The sequence below is a fragment of the Canis aureus genome, chromosome 27, assembly GCF_053574225.1.
Source record: "Canis aureus isolate CA01 chromosome 27, VMU_Caureus_v.1.0, whole genome shotgun sequence".
NCBI classification, from domain to species: Eukaryota; Metazoa; Chordata; class Mammalia; order Carnivora; family Canidae; genus Canis; species Canis aureus.
In genome coordinates this window covers 19,201,255-19,224,229 of record NC_135637.1, presented here as the reverse complement: position 1 = coordinate 19,224,229, position 22,975 = coordinate 19,201,255, and the positions used below count along the sequence as shown (strand labels likewise).

Genomic DNA, 22,975 nt, shown 5'->3' with positions numbered 1-22,975 from the left:
CATTTCTAAGAAGGAGAGACTCAGTAGAATTCCATAAACGTTGCTAACTGGAGTTGAATACCAGGGGATCCAATGTTCTAGAAATCTGTGACACTGTACATCAAATGGTAAAGCTGCACCACTTTCCTAAGCCAGAAAAATATGGAAAGTACTTTGTCCTTTCCTTCTGGTCTTAGAGCAGAACTCTTGTCACATCCCACACGATACCAGATAATACAGCATCACCTGAGGAGTGGCTACCAGGTGCAGGACTGAGATGCAACTCTTCCAAGTTATACTTTTTATGTTCCCCTATGTTGGTGGTTCCCAGCCCCAGCTGACCTTAGAATTAGCTGGAGGGACTTTACAAATTCCTATACCCAAGCCCCCTCTCCAAGAGCAGTCAAATCAAGATCTCTGGCGCTGGGATTCCAGCATTAGTACATTTTTGTAAGCTTCCTAGTTTATTTTAAGAAGAGGCAAGAGCTATTGTCCTAGATGGACATCCATCCATCCATCCATCCATCCATCCATCCATCCATCCATCCAAAAATTATTTGTTGAGCACCAACTATGCACCAGACAATGCTCCCCAACATCATGGAGCTTACATTCTGGTGAAGACTGAAAATTAAAAAAACATGCTAATAAACAAGATGATTACAGAAAAAATTATTAAGGCAAGAAAAATGGGGTACAGGGAGAGAACTCTCACTGAGATGGGGGCAGGTAGACTGACACGTGAGGAGAAGGCACCAGACCTGCAAAGAGTGGGGGAGGGGAGGAAGAGGAAGGCTGGAGGGAAAAACAGCATGTGCAAAGGTCTGGGGATAGGAAATAATTTTCTTATTGAAGGTACTTAAGAAAACTGAGGAGGAAATGTAGGAGTGAAGAAGGAAGAGGGGAGAGAGAGAGAGAGAGAGAGAGAGATGAGAAGAGGCTGGAGGTAAAGCAGGAGCTATGTTAGTTATAATTATAATGAATTATGGCAAAATAATAGTTAATATTCATGAAGTACCTATTCTATGCCAGGTCCTGGAATAACCATTCACACCATCATATAACTGAATCTTTACCATGACTCTCATGTGGTATAAAATTGTATCCAGTGAGAAAACCCGAGACTCAGGTACAGGGAAGCAAATAATGTGTCTGCTTTCAAAGGCAACTTTTTAAGGGGGCTACAAACGCTAGCAAATGATAATAAGTTGATTGACAAAGCTCTTAGCGATAACTCCGTCATTATGTCTACAAGAACCTAAGAGCTAGCTTTAATACAGTGTTGATAACCCAGTTTCATAAATACTTGGCCACTGATATTAAAAATAGGGCAAACATGTCTCTAATCTGTGCTATTGATCTTCCTGTCGGAAAGTTGTGCATTTTCTTTGTTCTTGTCTACCACCAAATGTGCTCAGAAATCCCACATTCACCCTCAAACAAAATTAGCCCCTAAACACAAAATAATAACAATGGAAGACATTGTCAGTTGTTGTTGCTGTTGTTATTTTATATTTTGGTTTCCTGGCCATTATAGATTAAATGAGTTAATACGCGTAAAGTGCTTTGAGCAGCGTTTGCAAAATAGCGCCAGTAGCTATTACATCAATATTATTATTATGCCATATGCTGATTGATGAATATGAAAACAAATGAGCTATTAAATGTATTTTGGTATGCTCCACATTGCCCTTGCTCAGTTGCCCTTCCTTAGGATTACATCTATTGTTAAGAAAAAAAAAGACCTGGGTAAGAACTAAAAGTCCTCTTCCCGCTGTGTAGGGCGTAGAAGGCACATTTCTGTTACCTAGGACAGGTAAGCAGTAAAGCCTTAGCAGCCAGTGACACCACAGTGTCAGGTAAAGCCTTAGCAGCCAGGGATACCACAGTGTCAAGCTTTTCTGGAAAGCTTGTGATGTCTGATAATGCCATCAGAGAGCATAAGTCACTTGTATGAGGGGAGGGGATGGGATGGGAGCCCTGAGTGGCCTTGGCTGGAAACCTGTCCTTGGCTCCCCATTGCCCTTAGAAAGAGACCCATGTTCTTAATTGTGGCCTTTCAAGCCCTGCAGGGTCTGACCTCTGCCTGCCTCTCCAGCCTCATTTGGAGCCTTCTTTCCGGCTCCCTCCTTCCCTCTTTTTGGCCCCCTGGTCTTTGTCTTGGTCATTTCCTTTGCTGGGAGCCTTCCTCTCTTGATGTCTTATGTGACCGGTGCCTGGTCATTCTTCCGGTCTCAGCTTTCATGTCTACTTTCTCAGGTCACCCCATCTTCAGTCAATCCCCTGACCTATGTGCTGATTCAGTCTTGGGCTGTTTCCTTCATGGCATCCTCTTGATGCAACTCAGTTATTTTATTCTGTTGCTTACTGACTCACTGAGTGTTTGACTCCATGACCTGACTGTGACTCCATGAAGGTGGGCGCCATGTCTCTTTTTACTCATTACCCTCTTTCCAGGGCCTGATGGAGGGTCTGATTTACTTAGTCTCCCTTTAGTTCCTTTAGATGACGTTGAATTGATGGAAAAGCAAACCAATAACACAAGCAATGCAAATAAACACTGAAATGAAGCAGTTGGCCAACTTAGTTTTCCTACCAAGGTGACCAGTCCTTTTTCTACTGGCAGAACAAAGAGTAAACCTAGTCATCTAACTTCTTTGTCAGAGTTCTGAAGGATGGGCTTTTGCCTTAGAATGGCAGACACGGGTTTGCCATGTGGATGACCAGAATAAGGAATTTTTGGCTTGAGGTCAAGAGCTCAGGAAGGAATTTCAGCCACTTTAACTTCATAAGCCAGAGTCACCAACAGTTTTTCACTTAAATGGAACCCACCACCCCAATACTTGTCTATGTGTATGGGAATTGTGCAATGACTCATTTTATTACAGACAGTATTATGCAATAGACATTTGGATCTTTAATATGATAGTAGCTGGCCTCAAAGAAAAATGTGGCCTTGTAGGGATGGCTCTGAGTCTGTTTTCCTCATTTGTGAAATGAGGGTAATAATGTCTACAGCACAGGCAGTTTGTGAGGCTTAATTGAGGTAATGCACATGAAGGGCCCAGCATTACCTCACTTAATCTTGAAAACAATGCAGAGAGATCTGCACTAAAGTTCCCATTGTATAGGAAGGAAAACCAAGTCTCAGAGAAGTTAGGTGAAGGGGTGGGGCTGGGATTCAAACTTGAGTTGAGTGCAGAGTCTGAACCATCAGTATCTGCCTTTGACTCTGTTGCCAGTTCTTATTAGGGGCTGAAGGAAGAGAGGCTACAAGCAAAAAAAAAAAAAAAAGAGTTGTTTCATTGGAAACTCTGCAACACATAGACCCCTCAACAAGGGTCACAAAGCAAGTGAAAGAAACAAGGGCCAGAAAGCCTACTACAGAGGAGACAGTATTTGCTGATTACATATCATATAAGGGACTTATATCTAGAATATATAGATATCTTACAGCTCAACAACAAAAAGACAAACAACTCAATATAAATGACAAAGGATCTGAATACACATTTCTCCAAACAAGATATACAAGTGGCCAATAAGCACATGAGAAGATGCTCAATATCATTAGTCATGAAGGAGTTGCAAATTTAAACCACAAGATCCCCACTAAGATGGCTAGAATAGAAAAGACAGATAAGGGATGCCTGGGGGGCTTAGTTGGTTAAGCATCAGACTCTCGATTTTGGCTCAAGTCATGATCTCAGGGTCCTGGGGTGAGCCCCCCATCAGGCTCTGCGCTCAGCGGGAAGTCTGCTTGTCCCTCTCCCTCTCATTTTTTCTGCCCCTCTCCCCTGCTTGCACACAGTCTTTCTTTCCAAAATAAGAATCTTTAAAAGAATCTTTAAAGAATATTTAAAAAAAAAAAAGACAAGTTTCATTGAGGAAGTGGAAACACAGGAACCCTGCATAAAACTGTAAAACAGTATACCTGCTTTGGAAACAGTCTGGCAGTTACTAAAAAAGTTAACACAGAGTTACAGTGTGACTCAGCAATTCCACTCCTAAGCATATACCCAAGAAAAGCGAAAATATAAACACACAAGAACTTGTCTCTGAACGTTCATAGAGCATTACTGATGACAGCCAAAAAATGGAATCAACCCAAATGCTCAACAAGTGAATGGAAAAAATAAAATGTGGACTTTTCATATGATGGAATATTATTTAGCTTTAAAAAAGAGGTACTGACCCATGCGTGAACATGGATGAACCTTGAAAACATTATGCTAAGTGAAAGAAGCCAGACATAAAAAAGATCATATAATGTATGATTCCATTTATATGAAATGTCTAGAATAGGCAAATCCATAGATACAGAAAGTAGATAAGTGATTGCCAGGGGCTGGGGAAAAGAGGCATGGCAAATGATTACTAATGGGTATGGAATTTCTTTCTAGGGTGATGGAAATTAAATACTGGTAATGATGGCACAACCTTGTGAGTATACTAACAATCACTTGAGTTGTATACTTTTTTTTTTTTTAAAGAAGCAAGGCCTGGTGACACACCTTGAGGACTCCAGTAGATCAATGGCCGAGGCCAGAGAAGTTGACAGTATCAGGCAAGAGATGATGCCAGGGCTTAAAAGCAGCCCCGGGGATATTTGACGGTTACCCCAGTGTCCACTAGAAGCAACAGCCAGGCCCTGCGGGTGTTAATAGTGCATTATGGCTTTGTATTAGTGCATGGGAAACACATCTTAGAAATATAGAGAGGAATTTTACAGGAGTTGACTTAGCAGGGAGGGCCAAGAACCAGTGAAGCCTGGGCTACTATTTATTAATGTCAGTTGTATTTGCACTCACAGGTCACTGGGACCCAGGTAAAAATGGATATTGCTTCTTCAGTGACCAAATCAGTTCTGAGTGATTGTTCTAGTTTGGAATGAAGGTTGAAGTAAAAGTAAAACAAGAATTGGTCCTAAATGTGGGAACTGTTTGGCTTGGGGCCAGGACAAAGTAATGATCTGTGAAGAACTCTTGTGTGATACCCCACTGGATAACAGAAGCCCTAGCTCTCTATTTTGTGGCCTATTCTGGGATTCCTTCCTGGGGGAGTTAGGTCCATTTTAAGTAGATGTCTCTGCCTCTCTCTCTCTTTGTCTATGACTAAATAAATAAAATCTTTAAAAAAAATAAAAATAAAAAATAAAAAATAAAGCCAGACCCTGGAGTGTACACAAAACAAGAAAACCAGAACATTCATGCTGAGGGGTGCATAGCAAATCTAACTTAAAAAAAAAAAAATCATCCTATGTGTCCCTGGATTACACTATACTTAGTCTACCCCAGGGGCTTTGCATTTCCTGGCTCTGGCCAGATCTTCCCATGACTAGCTTGTTTTCATCCTTCAGCCTTTGCCAACCATCCTTTCTAAAGTAGAATCTCTTCTCTACCACCTGCCCCCAGTAGTCCTTCTTTCTCATACTTCCCCTGTTTATTTTCTTCACAGCACCTACCACTCTTTGAAATGATCTTGTTTATGTGCTAACCTGTGGATGGTCTGTCTTCTCCCACTAAGACAAGTTTCTAGAGAGCCAAAACCTTGACTGTCTCATTCAACAAGCAGGGGAAGGCTGTAGTTGTCCTGTGCTGCCCACGAAGCATTGGGAAAGTCTACCTAGTTTGGGGGCAGAGTGGATCCCTTTGGTTGTGGAAACAAACAGGTGATCTGTTTGTTTCCTGTGTCTTCTGTCTTCTTTCTTTTTTTTTTTTTTAAGGATTTTATTTATTTATTCATGAGAGACACACACACACACACACACACAGAGAGAGAGAGAGAGAGAGAGGCAGAGACACAGGCAGAGGGAGAAGCAGGCTCCATGCAGGGAGGGATCTCCAGGGATCTCCCAGGATCTCCAGGGATCTCCAGGATCATGCCCTGGGCTGAAGGCGGCACTAAACCACTGAGCCACCAGGGCTGCCCCCCTGTGTCTTATTTCTTAACCAGTTAAATCTTGAGGGGAAGAAGAGAGGTTAATTCACTGATCCAACATGTAGGACTCTTCTAGTTAGAGAACCAGCCAGCTCACAGATGCCCCAAATGTCAGCGATATAAAGGGTTACCATATTGTCTGACACATAGTAAGTGTTCAAAAATTGTTGAATGAGTGAATGAATGTGAGAACCCCCCTCCTTACTTCCTACCCTTGAAAAGCGGCCAATGGTTTCCCAAGTGCTGTGGCATCTTCTTTGAGGGAACCAGGCATACTCAAGTGATGTTTTTTTGTGTTGGCTTAACACTTTCTTCCCTTATCTGAATTCCTTTTCTCGGCCTTTCTCTTTGAAGCTCAAAGCTAAGTGCCCCCCAACTAGCTTCCTACCATGGTAGTAGAGGCCACGAGTGCCATAATTGGAAGAAAAGGCTGGTGACCCAGGCTTTCTCTGTCTTTGGCCATACAGATGTCTATTTGCCATGCCCACCTCCTGCCTCTTCTGTTTTCCTTCTGGTTGAAAATGGGTTTTGGACTTGGTCACAATCAAGCACCAGTGTCGAAGGGACTTTTTTAGGGGCTCATGGGATGTTGAAATATTGGAACATTTTCTTCAGAGTCCATTTCTTTTTGTGGGTAGATAACCTAGGAGATAGTGTTGCTCAAGGAGATATTATGAGCCACATGTCCTTCAAAAGCATGATGAACGTACCTCAGGAGGATCAGGTGCCCTCAGTGTGGTTGAGAGAACACAAAAAGCAGGCTTTGCTATGGAAAACAGTATGGTATTTTGAGTTTTTGTTTGCTATTGTTTGATGTACTGAGTTGCAATTACAGAGAGAGAGAGAGAGGCAGAGACACAGGAGGAGGGAGAAGCAGGCTCCATGCCAGGAGCCCGACGTGGGACTCGATCCCAGGACTCCAGGATCACGCCCTGGGCCAAAGGCAGGTGCCAAACCGCTGAGCCACCCAGGGATCCCCTGAAATCCTAATTCTAGAACCTGTTGCCTTTTCCTTAAGACACCTCTTCTCTTGAGGCACCTGGGTGGCTCAGTCAGTTAAGTGTCTGCCTTTGGCTCAGGTCATGATCTCAGGGTCCTGGGCTCGAGCCCCACGTCAGGCTCCCTGCTCAGTGGGAAGTCTGCTTCTCCCTCTTTCTTTGCCCCTGCTCCCTATTCATGCTCTCTCTTTAAAAAAACAAAACAAAACACAAAACACTCTTCTCTCTTTCAAAGCCATCCTCCTCTTCATTATTCCTATCTCTAGGATATATTTGGCCAGTGGGAAGTGAGGTTATCTCTCTCTCTCTCTACATGTGTTATCTCTCTCTGCCTCTGTTTCTGTCTCGATCTCTCTGTCTCTTTCTCTCACACACAGACTCACATATTTATCTAGACTTGCACTGATGCCTGAACATAGCCTTACTTTTGTTCAGGTGTAAGAACTCTTTTTATATAGATCAGCATTGTCTTAGATCTCCAACTCCTCGATGGCAAGGCTCCATCAAAATAGCTTGATATATGTGGGCACTCAGGAAGTAGTGTCTGGGTTTTCAGATGACTGGGATTTTTCATTTAGGTTTTGCTTGATCCTAAGTTTCTCTTCCTAAATGTAGTTCTGAGAATTTAGAGATGGGGCTTGCAGATCACAAGGCATGTTTCTGTGCTATTGCTCTTCATTCGTTCATTCATTCATTCATTCATTCATTCATGCTTATCTATCTCCTTATACATCTGGGTCGTTTCTCTCCATAAATATCTTCAAGGACAAGTGAAAACTGTCCCTTTGCCAGTCTATCATTAAAACCAGAAAGCTAGAGAGGACTTCTGTCAGGCTTGATTGAGAGTATTACATGATGCTTCTTCTATTGTTGGGGCACGTCTATTAAAAGGGAAAGCTTTCAGGACATCGAAGCTGTTTTCCTATTAAAGGGTGAGGGATAGCCACTTGATCATAACCCTACAAGAGGCTAGACTGTAAACTGCATGGGGGCAAGCACTATCGTGTTTGATTTTGTCCACAAGTGTCACCTTTCTTATATTTTTTTTAAAAATTCTAGTATAATTAATATACAGTGTTATATTAGTTTCAGGTGTACAATATAGTGATTCAACAATGTTATACATTGCTCAGTGTCACCTTTCCGAGCCTCGCTTCCTCATGGATAAATGGGGCAAACAACTTTCCTGAATACCTTGCTGGGGGTTTTGCAAGGAAAAAGTGAAATTGTGTCCATATGAAAGTGCTTTGAGAAGAAGATGATGATGATGGTGACAATGTTGATAATGGTAATACTACACTATCCGAATTGTCCAGAACAAAGAACAAATGGAGTTATCAGAAGAGGGAGTTAAATATAGAAAGTCTCCTTCAGTTTGGCAGAATAGAACATATACTATAAAAAGTAAACAGAAAGATGAATTTCTGAATTTCACCTATAGAAAAAGAGAATGAAGGAGGCAGAACAGCAGCAAAAGTTTGGCCAGGGAGACCCATTAAAAATACTTCTGTTGGAAAAAAAGTGGGGAAAGGTTGGTCTATAAGGCAAGAATGTTAGGGATGGAGCACCCGGCCTTACTTCCATGTCAACCATGGCTCAATCCATTAAGAGTGAGGACCATGATCGTTATGAACAGTATTAACCAGAGTGTGCTTTGTGGTGTATTAGCCTTAGGATCAAAGGCTGAACATGCTTAGTAAATGCTCTCTGTGTTATTGTTCCACTGAAGAGCCACAAGGCACAGTGTTTGGCCAAAGGTTCTGAGAAACCCCAAAGGAAAGGAAACAGTTTACTTTTGCTTACCTTAGCATTTGACTTCTTCTTTTTTTTTTTTTTAAAGATTTTATTTATTTATTCATGAGAGACAGAGAGAGAGAAAGAGGTAGAGACACAGGCAGAGGGAGAAGCAGGCTCCATGCAGGGAGCCCGATGTAGGACTCGATACCAGGACTCCATAATCATGCCCTGGGCCAAAGGCAGGCGCTAAACTGCTGAGCCACCCAGGGATCCCAGCATTTGACCTCTTAATTTCATCACCCCCTCCTCATCCCTTTTCTGGCAAAACTTTTTTTTTTTTTAAACTTTTTAACATAGGGCAAAACCAGTTGTCTGAGAAGCATCGTTTTGGAAACTCTGGCTTAGGTTTTCATGTATGTTCAGGTTCACACTCTGAAGGCATCACATTTTTGGATGAGTGTCTCTGAACTGAAGAGTGTCATCCCATGGACTAGTGTGTTGAGAAGAGAGACCAATTTCCAAACATGGACCCATTGGGTTGGGTTGTGAGGATGTTGGTGAGCTCCAGAGCAGCCAGGAAAGTCATTATCAGGAACCAAGCCTTGACCAATCTCTCAGAGACCCATGGCATTAGCTTGGGTCTCCTGGATATTTTTCAAAAGAGTTTTGGCAGAAATCCAGAACTCAGGTGAGAAGGGGAGGGGAATCCTCAGAGATAAAGGTAGGAACAAACCTGGGCCTCTGTGGCCATTCATTCATTCATCAAACATATGTTACTTATGGATCATATGCTCAGCATTGCACTAGGTGTTGGTGCCAACAATGCCATATCAAGTGGTTCACACAACTTGATGTGAAGAAGTAAAAGTGCTGTGAGGAAAATCTGTTCAGAGTATAATGGGCACAAGCCAGGGTGAGGAAGAGAGGGCAATCAAGAAAGGCCTCACTGATTTTCCAGCTGAATTGGTGTGAAATTGGCATTTAAAAAGATCCTCAAGTGGTTAAAGTTTGTGAAGAACTGTTCTAGGAAGTGAATCCTCCTACCTGGTCTCCCCTTGGTGATTATTTGCAGGTTTCCTCCAAAGTCATCATTAAAATTCATACATTATAAGTGAGAAATAATTTGCTTATTAATTAATGGCAAACTGCTCCTCAACCATGGCCCCATTTTGCCAACTCATTAAATAGCTGCTGTTGTTACCTGGGCAGTGTTTGATGACTTTGAGAGACAGGTTCTGGCGGGACTTTTTTTTTAAACTGTAATGGAATTTTTTAAACATGAAAAAAATCAACAAAATGATATGATGAATCCACATGTTCCCATAGCCCAGCTCCACTATTAGCAGCCAATCTTGTTTTATCTATATTTCCCATATTATGACACAGCCATTATATCATTTTATCAGTAAGGTAAAATGGTATTTTTTTTAAAGATTTTATTAATTTATTCGTGAGAGACACAGAGAGAGGTAGAGACATAGGCAGAGGGAGAAGCAGGCTCCCCGAGGGGAGCCCAATGCAGGACTCAGTCCCAGGACTCCAGGACCCATGACCTGAGCCAAAGGCAGATGCTCAACCACTGAGCCACCTTGGTGACTCTAAAGTTGTATTTAAAATGTATTTTCTGGGGTACCTGGCTGGCTCTGTCCTTTAAGCTTCTGAACCTCAATTTCGGCTCAGGTTATGATACCAGGGTCATGAGATCCAGCCCGTTTTGGGCTCTGTCTGTGCTCAGGCACTGAGCATGGAGCCTGCTTAAGATTCTTTCTCCCTCTTCCTTTTCCCCTCACCCCATGCTGTGCACACTTGCTTTCTCTCTTTCTCTCTCTTAGAAAATAAAAAAATAAATAAAAGAAAATGTATATTCTTTCAGAGAGGCAAACCAATAGAGAACAAACTGGCAGTTACCAGGAGGGAGGTGGTTGGGGGGATGGGTGAAATAGGTGATGGGGATTAAGGAGGGCACTTGTGATGAGCCCCAGGTGTTGTATGGAAGTGTTGAATCACTAAATTCTACACCTGTGCCTTAACTAACTGGAATTTAAATAGAAACCTGAAACTTCCTTTTATAGGAACACACAGATTAACATCTTGAAGTAGATGCAGTCCATACCTAGGACTAAAAGGACTCCAACAGCAGTTTATTTTTTAATTTTATTTCATTTATTCATTTGAGAGAAGGAGAGAGAGATCACAAGCAGAGGGAGTGGCAGTAAAGGAAGAGGGAGAAACAGGCTCCCCAGCAAGCAGGGAGCCCGACAAGGTCTTGATCCCAGGACCCTGGGATCATGACCTAAGCTGAAGGTAAATACCTAACTGACTGAGCCACCCAGGTGCCCCGACAGCAGTTTAAATTCTAGATTCACAAGTAACAGATGTCAGTGGCCACCCTCTGCCACATATTAGCCAACAAAGCTGGGACTGTTTGGATGACATGCATATTTAGAAAAGCTGTGGGTATGTATAACAGAAATTCCTAACAGTGACACACTCCAGGTAAGGTCTTTATCATCTGGAACCATTTTAATGCTCTTCAGAGCTTCATGTGCAGGAATTCATAAGAAATAAATCACAAGGGTCCATAATATTAATACCCCCTTTCTCAGCTGAAAATCATGTGGAAAAAACTAGAGAGGGTTGAGAGAAGTCACATTGAGAGACCCAGTGAGTTACAAATATTTAGAGCTCCAACTTGTGAGCAGTGTTATATCTCCTGGGTCAGCTGCCTGGACTGAGGCCTATTATTTCCAAGTTCTGCCTTGGTCACACACATACACACACACACACACACACACACACACACGCAAAATCCCAAAAAACTCTCCCTCTAAACTTAATTGAAGGCCACTTGAAACATAGCTTTGATGGATGAGCAGTCCCCAGTGGAGCCTGGATCAGATGGAAAGAACAATCAGTTTGGTTTGTCTTTCATCCTGTGGGTATTTACTTTCTTTTTGACCACAGCCTTTGTCTTCTGGAGCAGGTGTGGTCAGGTGCAGGGCAGGGTTATAGCTTACTGTGCCAACCCATGACCGGATAATGGGATTTTAACAATGGCTTTTAGACTACCCATCCATTATCAACTCCATCCTCTGTGGATTTTTGAGACCCATTGCCTTGTTTTGAGGATTTCTCTTTGTCTCTTTTCTGTTTAGATCTCTTTTTGCTGGATCCTAAGTCTTTCTCTTTCTTGGTTTACTGCTTTGTTTTGGGGGAGCACATCATCCCATAGCTTTCTGAGAAAAGATGTATGGCAGGTAATTTTTTGTTGCATTGTTGTTTGGAGTTTTTGGGGGAGGGATCTTGAATGTCTGAAAATGTCTTTATTCTTTTCTCTCCCTTGACTGGTTGGATGGGTCTAAATCGAGGTTGGAAATAATTTTCCTTTTGGATTTTGAAGTCATTGTTCCACTGTTTGACTTTCAGCATTACTGGTAAGAATTCCAAAGCCATTATGAATGCATACATGGCATGTTTTTTTTTTTTTTTTTCTTACAAGTTTGTAGGATTGGAGAGAAATTTTACCCTTAAATACCTGAAATTTCACCATGATGTACTTTGGTACCCATATAATTTCATTCATTTTATTGGGTATCAAGGGATGCTTGCAATCTGGAAACTCAGATACTCAGTTCTAGACATTTTATTCCTGTATTATTTATTGATAATTTCCTCTCTTGAATTTGTCTTTTTTTTTTAACTTTCTGATTAAATATTGGATTTCTGGGAATGATTATCAAATTTTCTTATATTTTCTTGATGACTTTCATTTTTTTGGGGGGGAATTTCCTTCCTCATTTTTTTATTGTGATAAAATATATGTAACGTAAAATTAACTATTTTTTAAGGATACAGTTTGGTGACATTAAGTACATTCACATTGTTGTACAACTATCACCACCATCTATCTCCAGAACTTTCCCATCTTCCCAAATTGAGACTTTATACCCATTAAACAACTCCACATTCCTCTGTCTCCAGCTGCTAACAAACACTATCTCCTTTTTCTATGGATGTGACTACTCCAGGTACTTCATATAAGTGGAATCTTACAATATTTGTCCTTTTGTGGCTGGCTTCTTTAACTTAGCGTAATGTCTTCAAGGGTATGTTGTAGCATGCATCAGAATTTCCTTTCTTTGAAAGGCTGAATAATATTCCATTGTATGTATATGCCATATTTTATTTATCTATTTATGTGTTGATGGATATTTGAGTTACTTCCACATTTTCCATCTTTTTTATTTTTGTATTACTTCCTTGAGATTCCTTCAACTTTGACTTCTAGCCCTTCCACTGTTTTTTTTAATCTACTCTCATGTTTTAATTCCCAAGTCCTCTGTTTTGCTTGTCTAATTAATTTTTTTCCCAATTTGTTCTTGTTTTGTGGATACCACATAGTTTCATATTTCCCTCAGGATGTTCATCATCTATCCTTAAATTTTCTTCTGATTTTGCATTATTTATTTCCATACACTTCATTTCTTCTGTAAACCACAGGTCTCTTAATTCAGAAGAATTGCTCCAATGTCTGATTGTTCATATTGAAAGTGAGACACTGAAAAACTTCTTGGAAGTTTTGCGTATGAGGATGGGGCATGTCAACAGATGGGCAGCCACTTATGATTAGGTGGGGCTTTCATCATTTCTCTGGAGAACTTCTACATGTTTGTATCTGTAGGTTTTTTTCTTTTGGTGAGAAAATTCTCCAATCTCTTGCTTGGATGCCAGGGTAGAGGTACAAAGTAGGGACAGGGGCTAGAGACTTTCTCATTCAATGATGCCTTAACTTTACCCTCAGCCATGCCTTGTGTCTAGAGCCATTCTGTTTCATCTAACCAGAGAGCAAATCTTCCATTTTCTGTCAGGTACCTACTGCCTGGGCTGGTGGATGATCTTTGTGATTTCTTTTTTTTTTTAAGATTTTATTTATTTATTCATGATAGGGAGAGAGAGGGGCAGAGACACAGCCAGAGGGAGAAGCAGGCTCCATGCAGGTTGCCTGATGTGGGACTCGATCCCGGGTCTCCAGGATCACACCCTGGGCCTAAGGCAGGCGCTAAACCTCTGAGCCACCCAGGGATCCCTCTTTATGATTTCTTAAATGGACTGTCAAAGATTCCTCCATTCTTCAGCCCTACTCTTTGCTTCTACCTTCAAAAGTGATATCTTCAGTTGGTACCTCTAATTTCTGAGCCTTTCTAGAGTTGCTCAGGGTAAATGGATTTTATTCTTGTCAGCTCCTTCTGCAGGATTCAGTTTTCGGTACTATCTACTGTGTAAAGTTGGTCAATGCTCAACTAGCTGCTTTCCATGTTCCAAGATTTTATCACCTCTCTCATCTCTTTACCTGTTCTCCTAATTTGTCCTTGGGTGTTTGTACACTTTTAGTTTCACTTACTGTCATTTTCAGTGGTTTCAGAAGAGAGTAGAGAAAAAGTCTTATTCAATATTACATGCTGAACCAAAAGTCTTTCTTGTTTATTTGTATGCATCCCAATTTAGTATTAATATTTACTTTTAGGCTACAACAATTATTTATTCCAGTGACATATTTTCTTGTCATTGCTTTTGTTCTTAATTGAATTTTCTGGTCTTAATCAAAAGAGACAAACTGCCACTGGAAAATGAACATTCTTTCTCTGGAGTCAAAAGCTGTATGGAGGGGATCCCTGGGTGGCGCAGCGGTTTGGCGCCTGCCTTTGGCCCAGGGCGCGATCCTGGAGACCTGGGATCGAATCCCATGTCGGGCTCCCGGTGCGTGGAGCCTGTTTCTCCCTCTGCCTATGTCTCTGCCTCTCTCTCTCTCTGTGTGTGTGTGACTATCATGAATAAATAAAAATTAAAAAAAAAAAAGCTGTATGGAAATTACGGAGTTCCTTTCAGGTGGAATAAACAGGGATAACCAAGGATGGATGGGAGCATGGGGGAATGAGGCTTGAAAGCCAGCCTAGGCTCTATTTTCTAAGCCATGTGCCCTGGTGTAGGGCTGCATCTGCATGGAGAAGGGGTGCCATTTTCAGATTCCCATGAATATGTGATATGGGCTAGAAGAGGCCCAATCTGGGGAGAAGTTCTTGAGATATGTATCCCTAAAGTTGAGTACAGGTTAAGTGCACTTTCAATACACAGAGAAGCAAAGATTTCCATGTTTCTGCGACTGGCAATGCTTGATCCACTGAAGTTCCAATACGACAAGCCATGTACCAATCCTCACTTTACCACAAATTATAGGTAAGTCAGACTTAAAAAAAAAACAGACCCCACAAGACACCGTAGGCAAAGCACACAGCTAGCAGAGTTGATCCACCTCCTTTTTGCTACACACCATTCCTCTTCTTTATTCTTTGGATTTTGGAGTCTTTATCATGAAATTTGTAAAGCCCAGATCTGCATGGTTTCAATGGGAAAGCACTTTAGAGGCTATGTGATGAGGAGGGTGTGGGAAACTTTAGAATTTGGATTTCACTCATTTGATGTTCTATTGGTTTTCATATGTGACATATGTTGTTTCCAGGCTCCAAACCTATCCATCTGCTCAACAATTATTGCACATACCTAGCACAATACTGGGAGCTGGACATGCTTTATCCTGTTCCATCCTTATAACAGATTTGCTCCACCTAAAACGATTTTCACATTCCCATTTTCTAGATGAAGAAACCAAGGCTTTAAGAAGATATGAAACTTGCACATAGTCACCTCTCCAAGTCCAGTGTCTGTGTTCTGACGTGAGAGTGGTGTCTTGCTGAAAACAACTGGAAAAGTCTTGAAGGAGGAAATGGGGACGAGGGGGTCAGAAAAAAAGGTTTCCATTCAAAGCATGTACTAGTCTTATCCCCCAGGACACACCAAGTGGCATCATTAGTATCCAACCTGTCACCACCAGCTGGAGTGTTAGCTCATCTCAGATCAATGAAGGAAAAAGCCTTTGCAGGCAGTTTTATAATTGGCACTGGGAAAGGGGTGAACTGGCTGCTGATTCATTAATAAATCAGGATAGAGTGTGGGCACCAATTCCAGCCAGAATGTCTGCTGCTGCCTGGAGAGTTTGGCTGCAGCATCCTTCCCAGTTTCGCTGCAGAAAACCCAATACCGGATATCTCTGGTGAGGAAGGAAGAGAGGAAACTGGCTGGCTGGTCCTAAGGAACCTGATACCACAGTTTTCCTGGCTCCAGGATGGGGGGAAATGGCAGCAGGAGTGAAGCAGATATCATGATCCATTGATACCATTCATTCATTCATACATGCGTTCATTTCATGTATTTGTGGAGCATCTACCACCTGCCAGATTCTCTCCTAGGTGCTGAAGATAACAGCAACAAAGAATACAGACAAATACTCCTACCCTCATAGGGCTTATACCCTAAAGAGGGGACACAGAGGGTAAGCATAATAATAAATGAAACAATGTATCAGATGGAGAGGAGTGCTCTGGACAGAAAACAGCAAGGAAAGGGGGCATAGAGCTTGTGGGGATTTTGATTTTGAAGAGTGATCACAGAAGGCCTCAGGAAGTGACATTTGAGTAAAGATCTAATAATAACATCATGCTGAACACTGTTCCAAGCATTTTACAAACATCTCATTAATGCAACGACCTCAAGAAATTATGGCTAGGATTATTTACATTTTACAGACAAAAAGGCTGAAGTTGAGAGATATGCAGTGATTTCCAGAGATCATACAGCCGATCTGTGGTCCGAACCACAAGCACTGGGAACGTAAGCAGCGGCACGCTTGAATGTTGGTGCTGAGAGCAGACAAACAGGGTTGCGTGTGCAATTGAGGTCTTTGTGTGTACCCAGGAAGCGAATATGATGCCATCCGTGGGCCAGTGTGGGCGGACTTGAATGGGGCAAGGGGGCGGAGACACTGGATCTTCCCTGACCTGAATCAGGCTTTCTCTGGCTGTGACTGGGGAGTTCGGTCACCTAGCTGCCCGGGGTGGGCCCGCGGGGAGGAAGATCACTGCAAGGGTTGTCCCCGGACAGTGCGGGTCGGAACCTCACCCGGCCGCCCCCCTGCCCCCTCCCCCCCCCCCCCCCCCCCCCCCCCCGCCACGGGCCAGCTGCTCCAGTCAATAAGGCGAAGGCCTCGCGGGCGCTCGCCGCCCTCCTGGTGGGGTTCGCCCGGGAGTTCCTACCGGGACAGAAGGGGGCCGCAGAGCCAAGCTCCGGGAGGGGAGACCGGAACATCGGCAACCTCTACTCCAGAGAGGCCACGGTTCTGGAGGCGGACGCGCAAAGGGCGCGCGGTGTCCCCAGTGCACCACCGAGAGCGCCCTGGGCGCGGGACGGAGTGGCGGAGCTGAGCCTTGGGGAGCCCTTGGGGATCGCCGAGAGCGGCGGAGATAGGGTCCGCGCGCAGTAAATCAGGGAAAAACTACGACATGCTGGGGCAGAAAAGAGTAAAAGAGAGGCAAGGGCACTCATTGCTGGTGAGAGGGGCACAGGGGACGCCCAAGAAAGGCCTGGAGAGCGAGCCAGCGCACTGGAAAGAGGGGGCCAAAGGGGTGCTGGAGAGTGCCGTGGCGAGCGAGCTGGCATAGAAAGAAGTTGCTGCCCTGGAGAGGGGATGCTTAAGAAACCATAGGACCAGAGTCAAGGAGAGGGTTTCGGGAGTCGCTTGGGGACCCCCAGAATGGGGCCGAGGCGGCGCCCAGGCTCAGCAAAGACTGTATGGTAAAAGTGCCACGCGCCGGAGAGGGGACGCCCCGCGCGCAGCAGGAAAGGGGCCGTAGAACTCAGAGATTGGGGCGTGCTTTTGCCTCCAAAGGCAGCACACTTTGAGGTTCTAGAAAAACAGGTGGAGAAGAACCGGACCAGTGCCCACAAATGTCAGAGGAGGCAGGCGGGGAAAGAAGCTGGGGAGTCCACGGAAGAACTGCTCGTGTTGAACATTGCGCACCTTGGGTGCTGGAAGGAGGTGGAAAGCCGGCCGGCCGGGGAGGGGCTGGATCAGGGCTCTGCGCGCCGCAGGCAGCGCGGAGGCGGCGCAGGTGGTTAGCCGCAGAGTTCTGAGAGCTCGAGAAAGGTGAGGAGGAGGCGAAAGGACCAAGAACCCGGGGTGCGCGGGGCAGTGCGTAAGGGAGCAGCGGAAAGCGCGCTGGGTGCCCAGCGCCGGCAACGCCTCCCAGGTCTTCCCTCCCTGGCTACTCTAGGCCCTAATTCACTCACCATGATGGAGAAGACAAAAGCCACGATGTTGATGGGGTACGCGGGGCAAAAACACGAGACGATGGCGAGCCACAAGTAGTTCTTGGGCATGGGCACGTCTTCCTCGGTCTTGTCATCCTCGGTGTTGGCCTCCGGACTGCTGTCCAAAGCCCTCTTGAAGTCCGAGCTGGGCTCGTACTGAGACATGGGCGAGGCCGGCGGCGCAGGCAGGCGGAGGAGCGCACGGTCGGCGCGGGCCGGAGCTCTGGCAGCCCGCTCGCCGCGAGGCGCTGAAAAGCCGGCGGCGCGGGGCTCAAGGGAGACGTGACCTCACTTCTCCTGCGTCCTCCGCTTGCACCCGCCCGGGCCGAGGGACCTGGGCCAAGAGCCTCCGCACAGGAGGGAGGGAGGGAACCAGGGAGTGAGGGGAGGCGGCGGGGAGGAGAGGGTGCCAGCCGGCCCCAGAAACAAGGGAAAGGCGCTCTTTGAAGGACACACCCAGAGACCATCAGACGGGCGCACGCACAGACTCACTCTAAGTCCGAAATAAAAGGAGGCCCGGGGCAGGCGAGAGCGAAAGCCCTTTAAGTTGCAAACGGGCTAGCCTGAGGTCCGGACACGACCAGCTCATCTTTTCAAGCCGCTGAGTTTGAAAACGTTAAGTGTAAGAAGGCAACCCAACTCTCTGCAGGTGGATACAGAATTACTACTTCCTTTTGCCTAACAATTTGCTTTTCCCGGTCCAATCCCTAATTGTAAGCAGACTTTGGACACTGAGCCCCAATAATTTCTCTTCCCCAACAGGTGGGCAGGGAACAAGGTGCTAAGCTTTGGGCCCCACCCTTCAGGCACTGGGCAGGGGTCCGCTGGAGACTGGACCTGAGTATAGACAGCCAGTGGGGACAGCCCAGTAAGGGCCAGTCTGGATGCTATCCCATCCACTTTTCCCCAAGTGTGCAAACAAGAAACCCTCTCTTTTCCACTTTTCCAACTGCAGGGGCCCTGGAGGGAGAAGCAGGTAGATCTGGCTGGTTTAGACAACCCAAGTGGATATTTGGGATGGGGAAGAAGAGAGAGGGGTCTACTCTGGCAACTAGGATGAGGATAGCAATTGCATCACTAAGCAATTCAAGGGAGAGGTACCGACGAGAACTGAGACTCCAAATTCAGACATAGATGGGAAATTGTCACATTTGAGTTGAATGACCTCAGGAAAGTCCTTTTACCTCACTGAACTCCAATTCCTTCATCTGAAAAAAGTGGATAACAGGAGTCCCATTAGGGACGTTGTGAACACTATAAAATTGCAAGTCAAACCAGGTGAATCTAAGTGTGCTATACATGTTAGTTTTTATTAGGAAGCTATTTCCCCAAAAAGAGTCATTATGCAGTACCTCAGACCCAATATCCCTTTGTGCAAATATGTCACCCAAAATCCAGATATTCTAAGCAGGCAGGGCCACAGAGAAATACAAGTAATTTTATTATGCATAGTTTCAAGAATAGTTGCTCACGTCATAATGCAGCAAAAGTATTAATCATCTGCTTGACTTTCTCAGAATATGAACTCATTATCTGGGATGCTCTCACTTCTCATGGAGCCATACTGATTCTGTTATCTGTCTCCCTCATTGGACTGCAGACTCTGTGAGAAAGAGGACCATTCTTGCTCAGCTTTGTATCAGCATCTGGCACAGTGCCAGGTACAAAGTCTTTGGTTAGTATCTAAATACATAAAGATGAAATAGTGCCTTCTCTCCCATTTTGGTTGGTTAACCAAGTGAGAATAAACCAAAGAACTAGAGCTACTGAATTCTCAACCAAGCCATTCCTTTGGCTGTTCCCTCTACCTGGGATGCTGTTCCCCTGGACTACCACATGGCTGTTCCTTCTTATTTCTCAGCTATCAACTCAAAATTACTTCCTCAGAGAGATATCTTCTCTTTAGATTTATTTAATGTAGTCCCCATGGTAATTGTTACTCTATATCTCACCAGCTTTTTAAAATGACATGTGTCATTATTGTAATTTTTGTTTATGTGTTCACCATCGGTTCTTTCTCTACACCTAGAGCTTTGTAACCTGTTCAGAGCTGTATCTCTAGCACTTAGAATTTTCCTGGCACATAGTAGGAACGCAAAAAATATTTCTTGGATGAGTGAATCAGAATTACCTGCTAGTAGCACAAAAATGATTTCCAGATCTTAACCAAGACCTACTTGAATTAGAGTTTCCCAGGGTGATATCCCAGAAATCTGTATTTTTAATGCCTGAGACATCTGTATTTTTAGAACATTCTTCAATGATTTTGATACAACTGGACTTTTTTTTTTTTTTGAATCTCATCATTGTCTCTAGTTCCTAGGACTAAGTCCTGGACCTTTAGTTTGGAGATCCTCTCTGGTCCTTCAAACTCAGCATGCCAAAAGTAAAACATCTTCCTCCAAGAACCTGTTTCTCAAGTCTTGGTCCTTAGCTAATCCTGTCCACTCCTCCAACCTTCTAACCTACCAATTTTCTCTTCTGACTATGCTTCAGTTACAAAGGTGTTTTTCCCTTCTGTTCTCAAACACATCTAGCCGTTTCCCACCTCAGATTCTTGCACCCACTCTTCCTTTTTCCTGGAATGCTTCCCTCTTCTCCACCTGGTGAGTCTTTCTCATCTTTCTGTCACTTCTTGAGAGAGTCCTTCCCTGACCATCGTAAGTATGGTCCTCTTATTCTCCATCCCGTTACCCTGTTTATTTTCTCCATCACGATTATCACAACCAGAAACTCTGGTTTGTTTATCTGTTGTCTGTCTTCCCCACTAGAAGGCAAACTCATAAGAGCAGAGATTCCCTGCCCCCCTCTGGTTCACTGCAGTGTCTTCTGCACCTAGAACGGTTCATGGTCTAGTAGGTGCTCTGTAGTTATTCATTGGATAAATAAACTGTGCATTTAGTTATCAAGTTGGGAACTCTTTTCTTCAGCCTCTACATCAAGGATTCATCAAACCTTACTGATTGCATGGCAAACATGATCTCTTTTTCCCTTCTCCAAGGCTAGTGTTATGATTGTAGCTCTTATCAATAGTGCAAGGCTCAGTGGGTACTGTCTGAGCCATAATTGTGGTTTGGGGCTGGTGAATGTAGTTGGTGTGGCTAAGCCCAAGGTTTGGGTTCCAAATGGAATTTTGCTGACTCAAGGTCATGAACTGTACTGTTCATGCCAACCCACTTGTGCTATCCAGGGAAATGCAAAAGAAGGGGTTGTTGACCCAGCATGGGCCATCTCCTCTGCCAGGAAAACAACTATTCAACCCCGGTCCAACACTCCAGAGTCACCAAACATTTCCTGAGTACCTACTGTCTGCATTCCCTAGGTGCATCATCTCTTTTAGTTCCTATAGCACATTGAGGTGCCTGGGTGGCTCAGTTGGTTAAGCACCTGCCTTCAGCTCAGTTCATGATCCTGGGGTCCTGGGATGGAGCCCCATGTCAGGCTTCCTGCTCAATGGGCAGTCTGCTTCTCCCTCTCTTTCTGCTCCTCCCCCTGCTCGTGTTCTCTCTGGCTTATTTTCTCTCTCAAATTAATAAATAAAATCTCTAAAAAAAAATAATTCCTACAGCACCATTTGTGAGATATATAGATAGGTTTCCCTTTTGCAAATGAGGGAACCTATGACCAGATAGGTAAAGAGACTTGTGTAAGGTCTTAGAGCTAAGTAGAGGTGCCAGGATTTGAACCAGGTCTAAGATACTTGTTGAGCTAGCAGGTCCGGGCCAGAGAATTAAATGGACATCTCAGAAGTTTGCTGGAGTTATTATATTCTGTTCAAAGATGGATTAATAGCTGTTGACTTGTCTAAAACATAGCAGTTGAAATTGCAATCACTTGAAATATTTACAGTTAAATTGAAAAGAAAGTGCCCACACCAGAAAGTGTAATGTATATGGTACTAATTCTTGAGGGATGCATTAGACCACTCAGGGGTTAGCAGCTCTAATTTCCTAAGCGTCACTAATTTTCTCTTGAGAGGTCAGTATATTGCTCTTGAATGAAGTCTACTGGCTGATTGCTTAATAGTGTGGCAATATCTTCCCTCTTTTAAAATGAGAAGGAATAGCCCAACTAGAAGAGGGCAAAGATTTACTGGGGCTTTCTGGATCCTGAGGTAGCAATCTACATTTTTTGGCATTTGAAAAAAGTTTATTTCCAAGTGTAAAAATAATGTATGTTCATTCTGGAAAAGTTGGAAAATGAAGAAAAGCATAAATAGGAAGAGGGCTCACCTGTATCCCACCATCCAGTGGTAACCACCACAAAAATAAGAGAACATTTCCTTCTTGTTCCCTTTCTACATGTGTATATTTTTCTTCAATAACCTGGGATTATATACAGTTTTGTTTTGTGTTTTTCGCACTCACTGTTATATTATCATTAACATTCCTTGCAGATATTTTTATGGTCTGCATAATTTCCCATTGATTCAATGGATTATTATTTATGTAACCATTTCTCAATTATTAGGTATTTAGGTTATTTTTGGTGGGTTTTCATTGTTAAACAAAATATGAAAAATAATGTGATTTTGTCCCCAATTATCAACATTTGTGATCATTCCTTTGTAACTCATGACCTTACAGGGGAGATGTCTGTCTTTGAAAGGGCAGAAAAAAACTCAGATTGGCTGGTTGAGAAATTGTATCATAAGATATGTACCAAATGTAAAATTAAAATGTAGGCCAAGGGAACAATCACATATTCAATGGACTACAGAAATGAAGTGATTCAAACAAGATGAAATGAGATGGATTCAAAGAATAGCTTCTCAATGCCAAATGGATCCCCAGATCTATGATATTTAATGGGGTGATTTTGAATTTACACTTTTTGATCTTAGCTATGCCTAGGATTCCAACATAGAAGGAGGGAGGGAGGAAAGGAGAGAGGGAGATATGGAGGGAGACAGAAGAGAGAAAGGAGAGAGAGAGAAGAAAGGGAGGGGGAGAGAGAAAGAGGGAGAGAAAGAGGAGGGAAAGAGAGAAAGGAGAGGGACGGTGATGAAAGAGTGAGAGAGAGAGAGAGAGAAAGACAGAGGAGGGAAAGAGAGAAAGGAGAGGGAGGGTGATGAGAGAGAGAGAGAGAGAAAGACAGAGGAGGGAAAGAGAGAAAGGAGA

General features: G+C 43.7%; 1 protein-coding gene across 2 annotated transcripts in view; it reads right to left on the bottom strand.

Moving 5' to 3' along the window:
- Window positions 1-18,116, bottom strand: part of TMEM233 (transmembrane protein 233) — a 35,454-nt gene extending 17,338 nt beyond the window's left edge. Inside the window, exon 1 of one of the 2 annotated variants that reach the window (XM_077875854.1) lies at window positions 17,835-18,116. In XM_077875854.1, the coding sequence (XP_077731980.1) occupies window positions 17,835-18,020 (186 nt within the window). In that variant the 5' untranslated portion in view covers window positions 18,021-18,116. The remainder of the gene's footprint in view (window positions 1-17,834) is intronic. The other variant, XM_077875855.1, reaches the window with a different exon arrangement.
- Window positions 18,117-22,975: the final 4,859 nt, after the last annotated feature.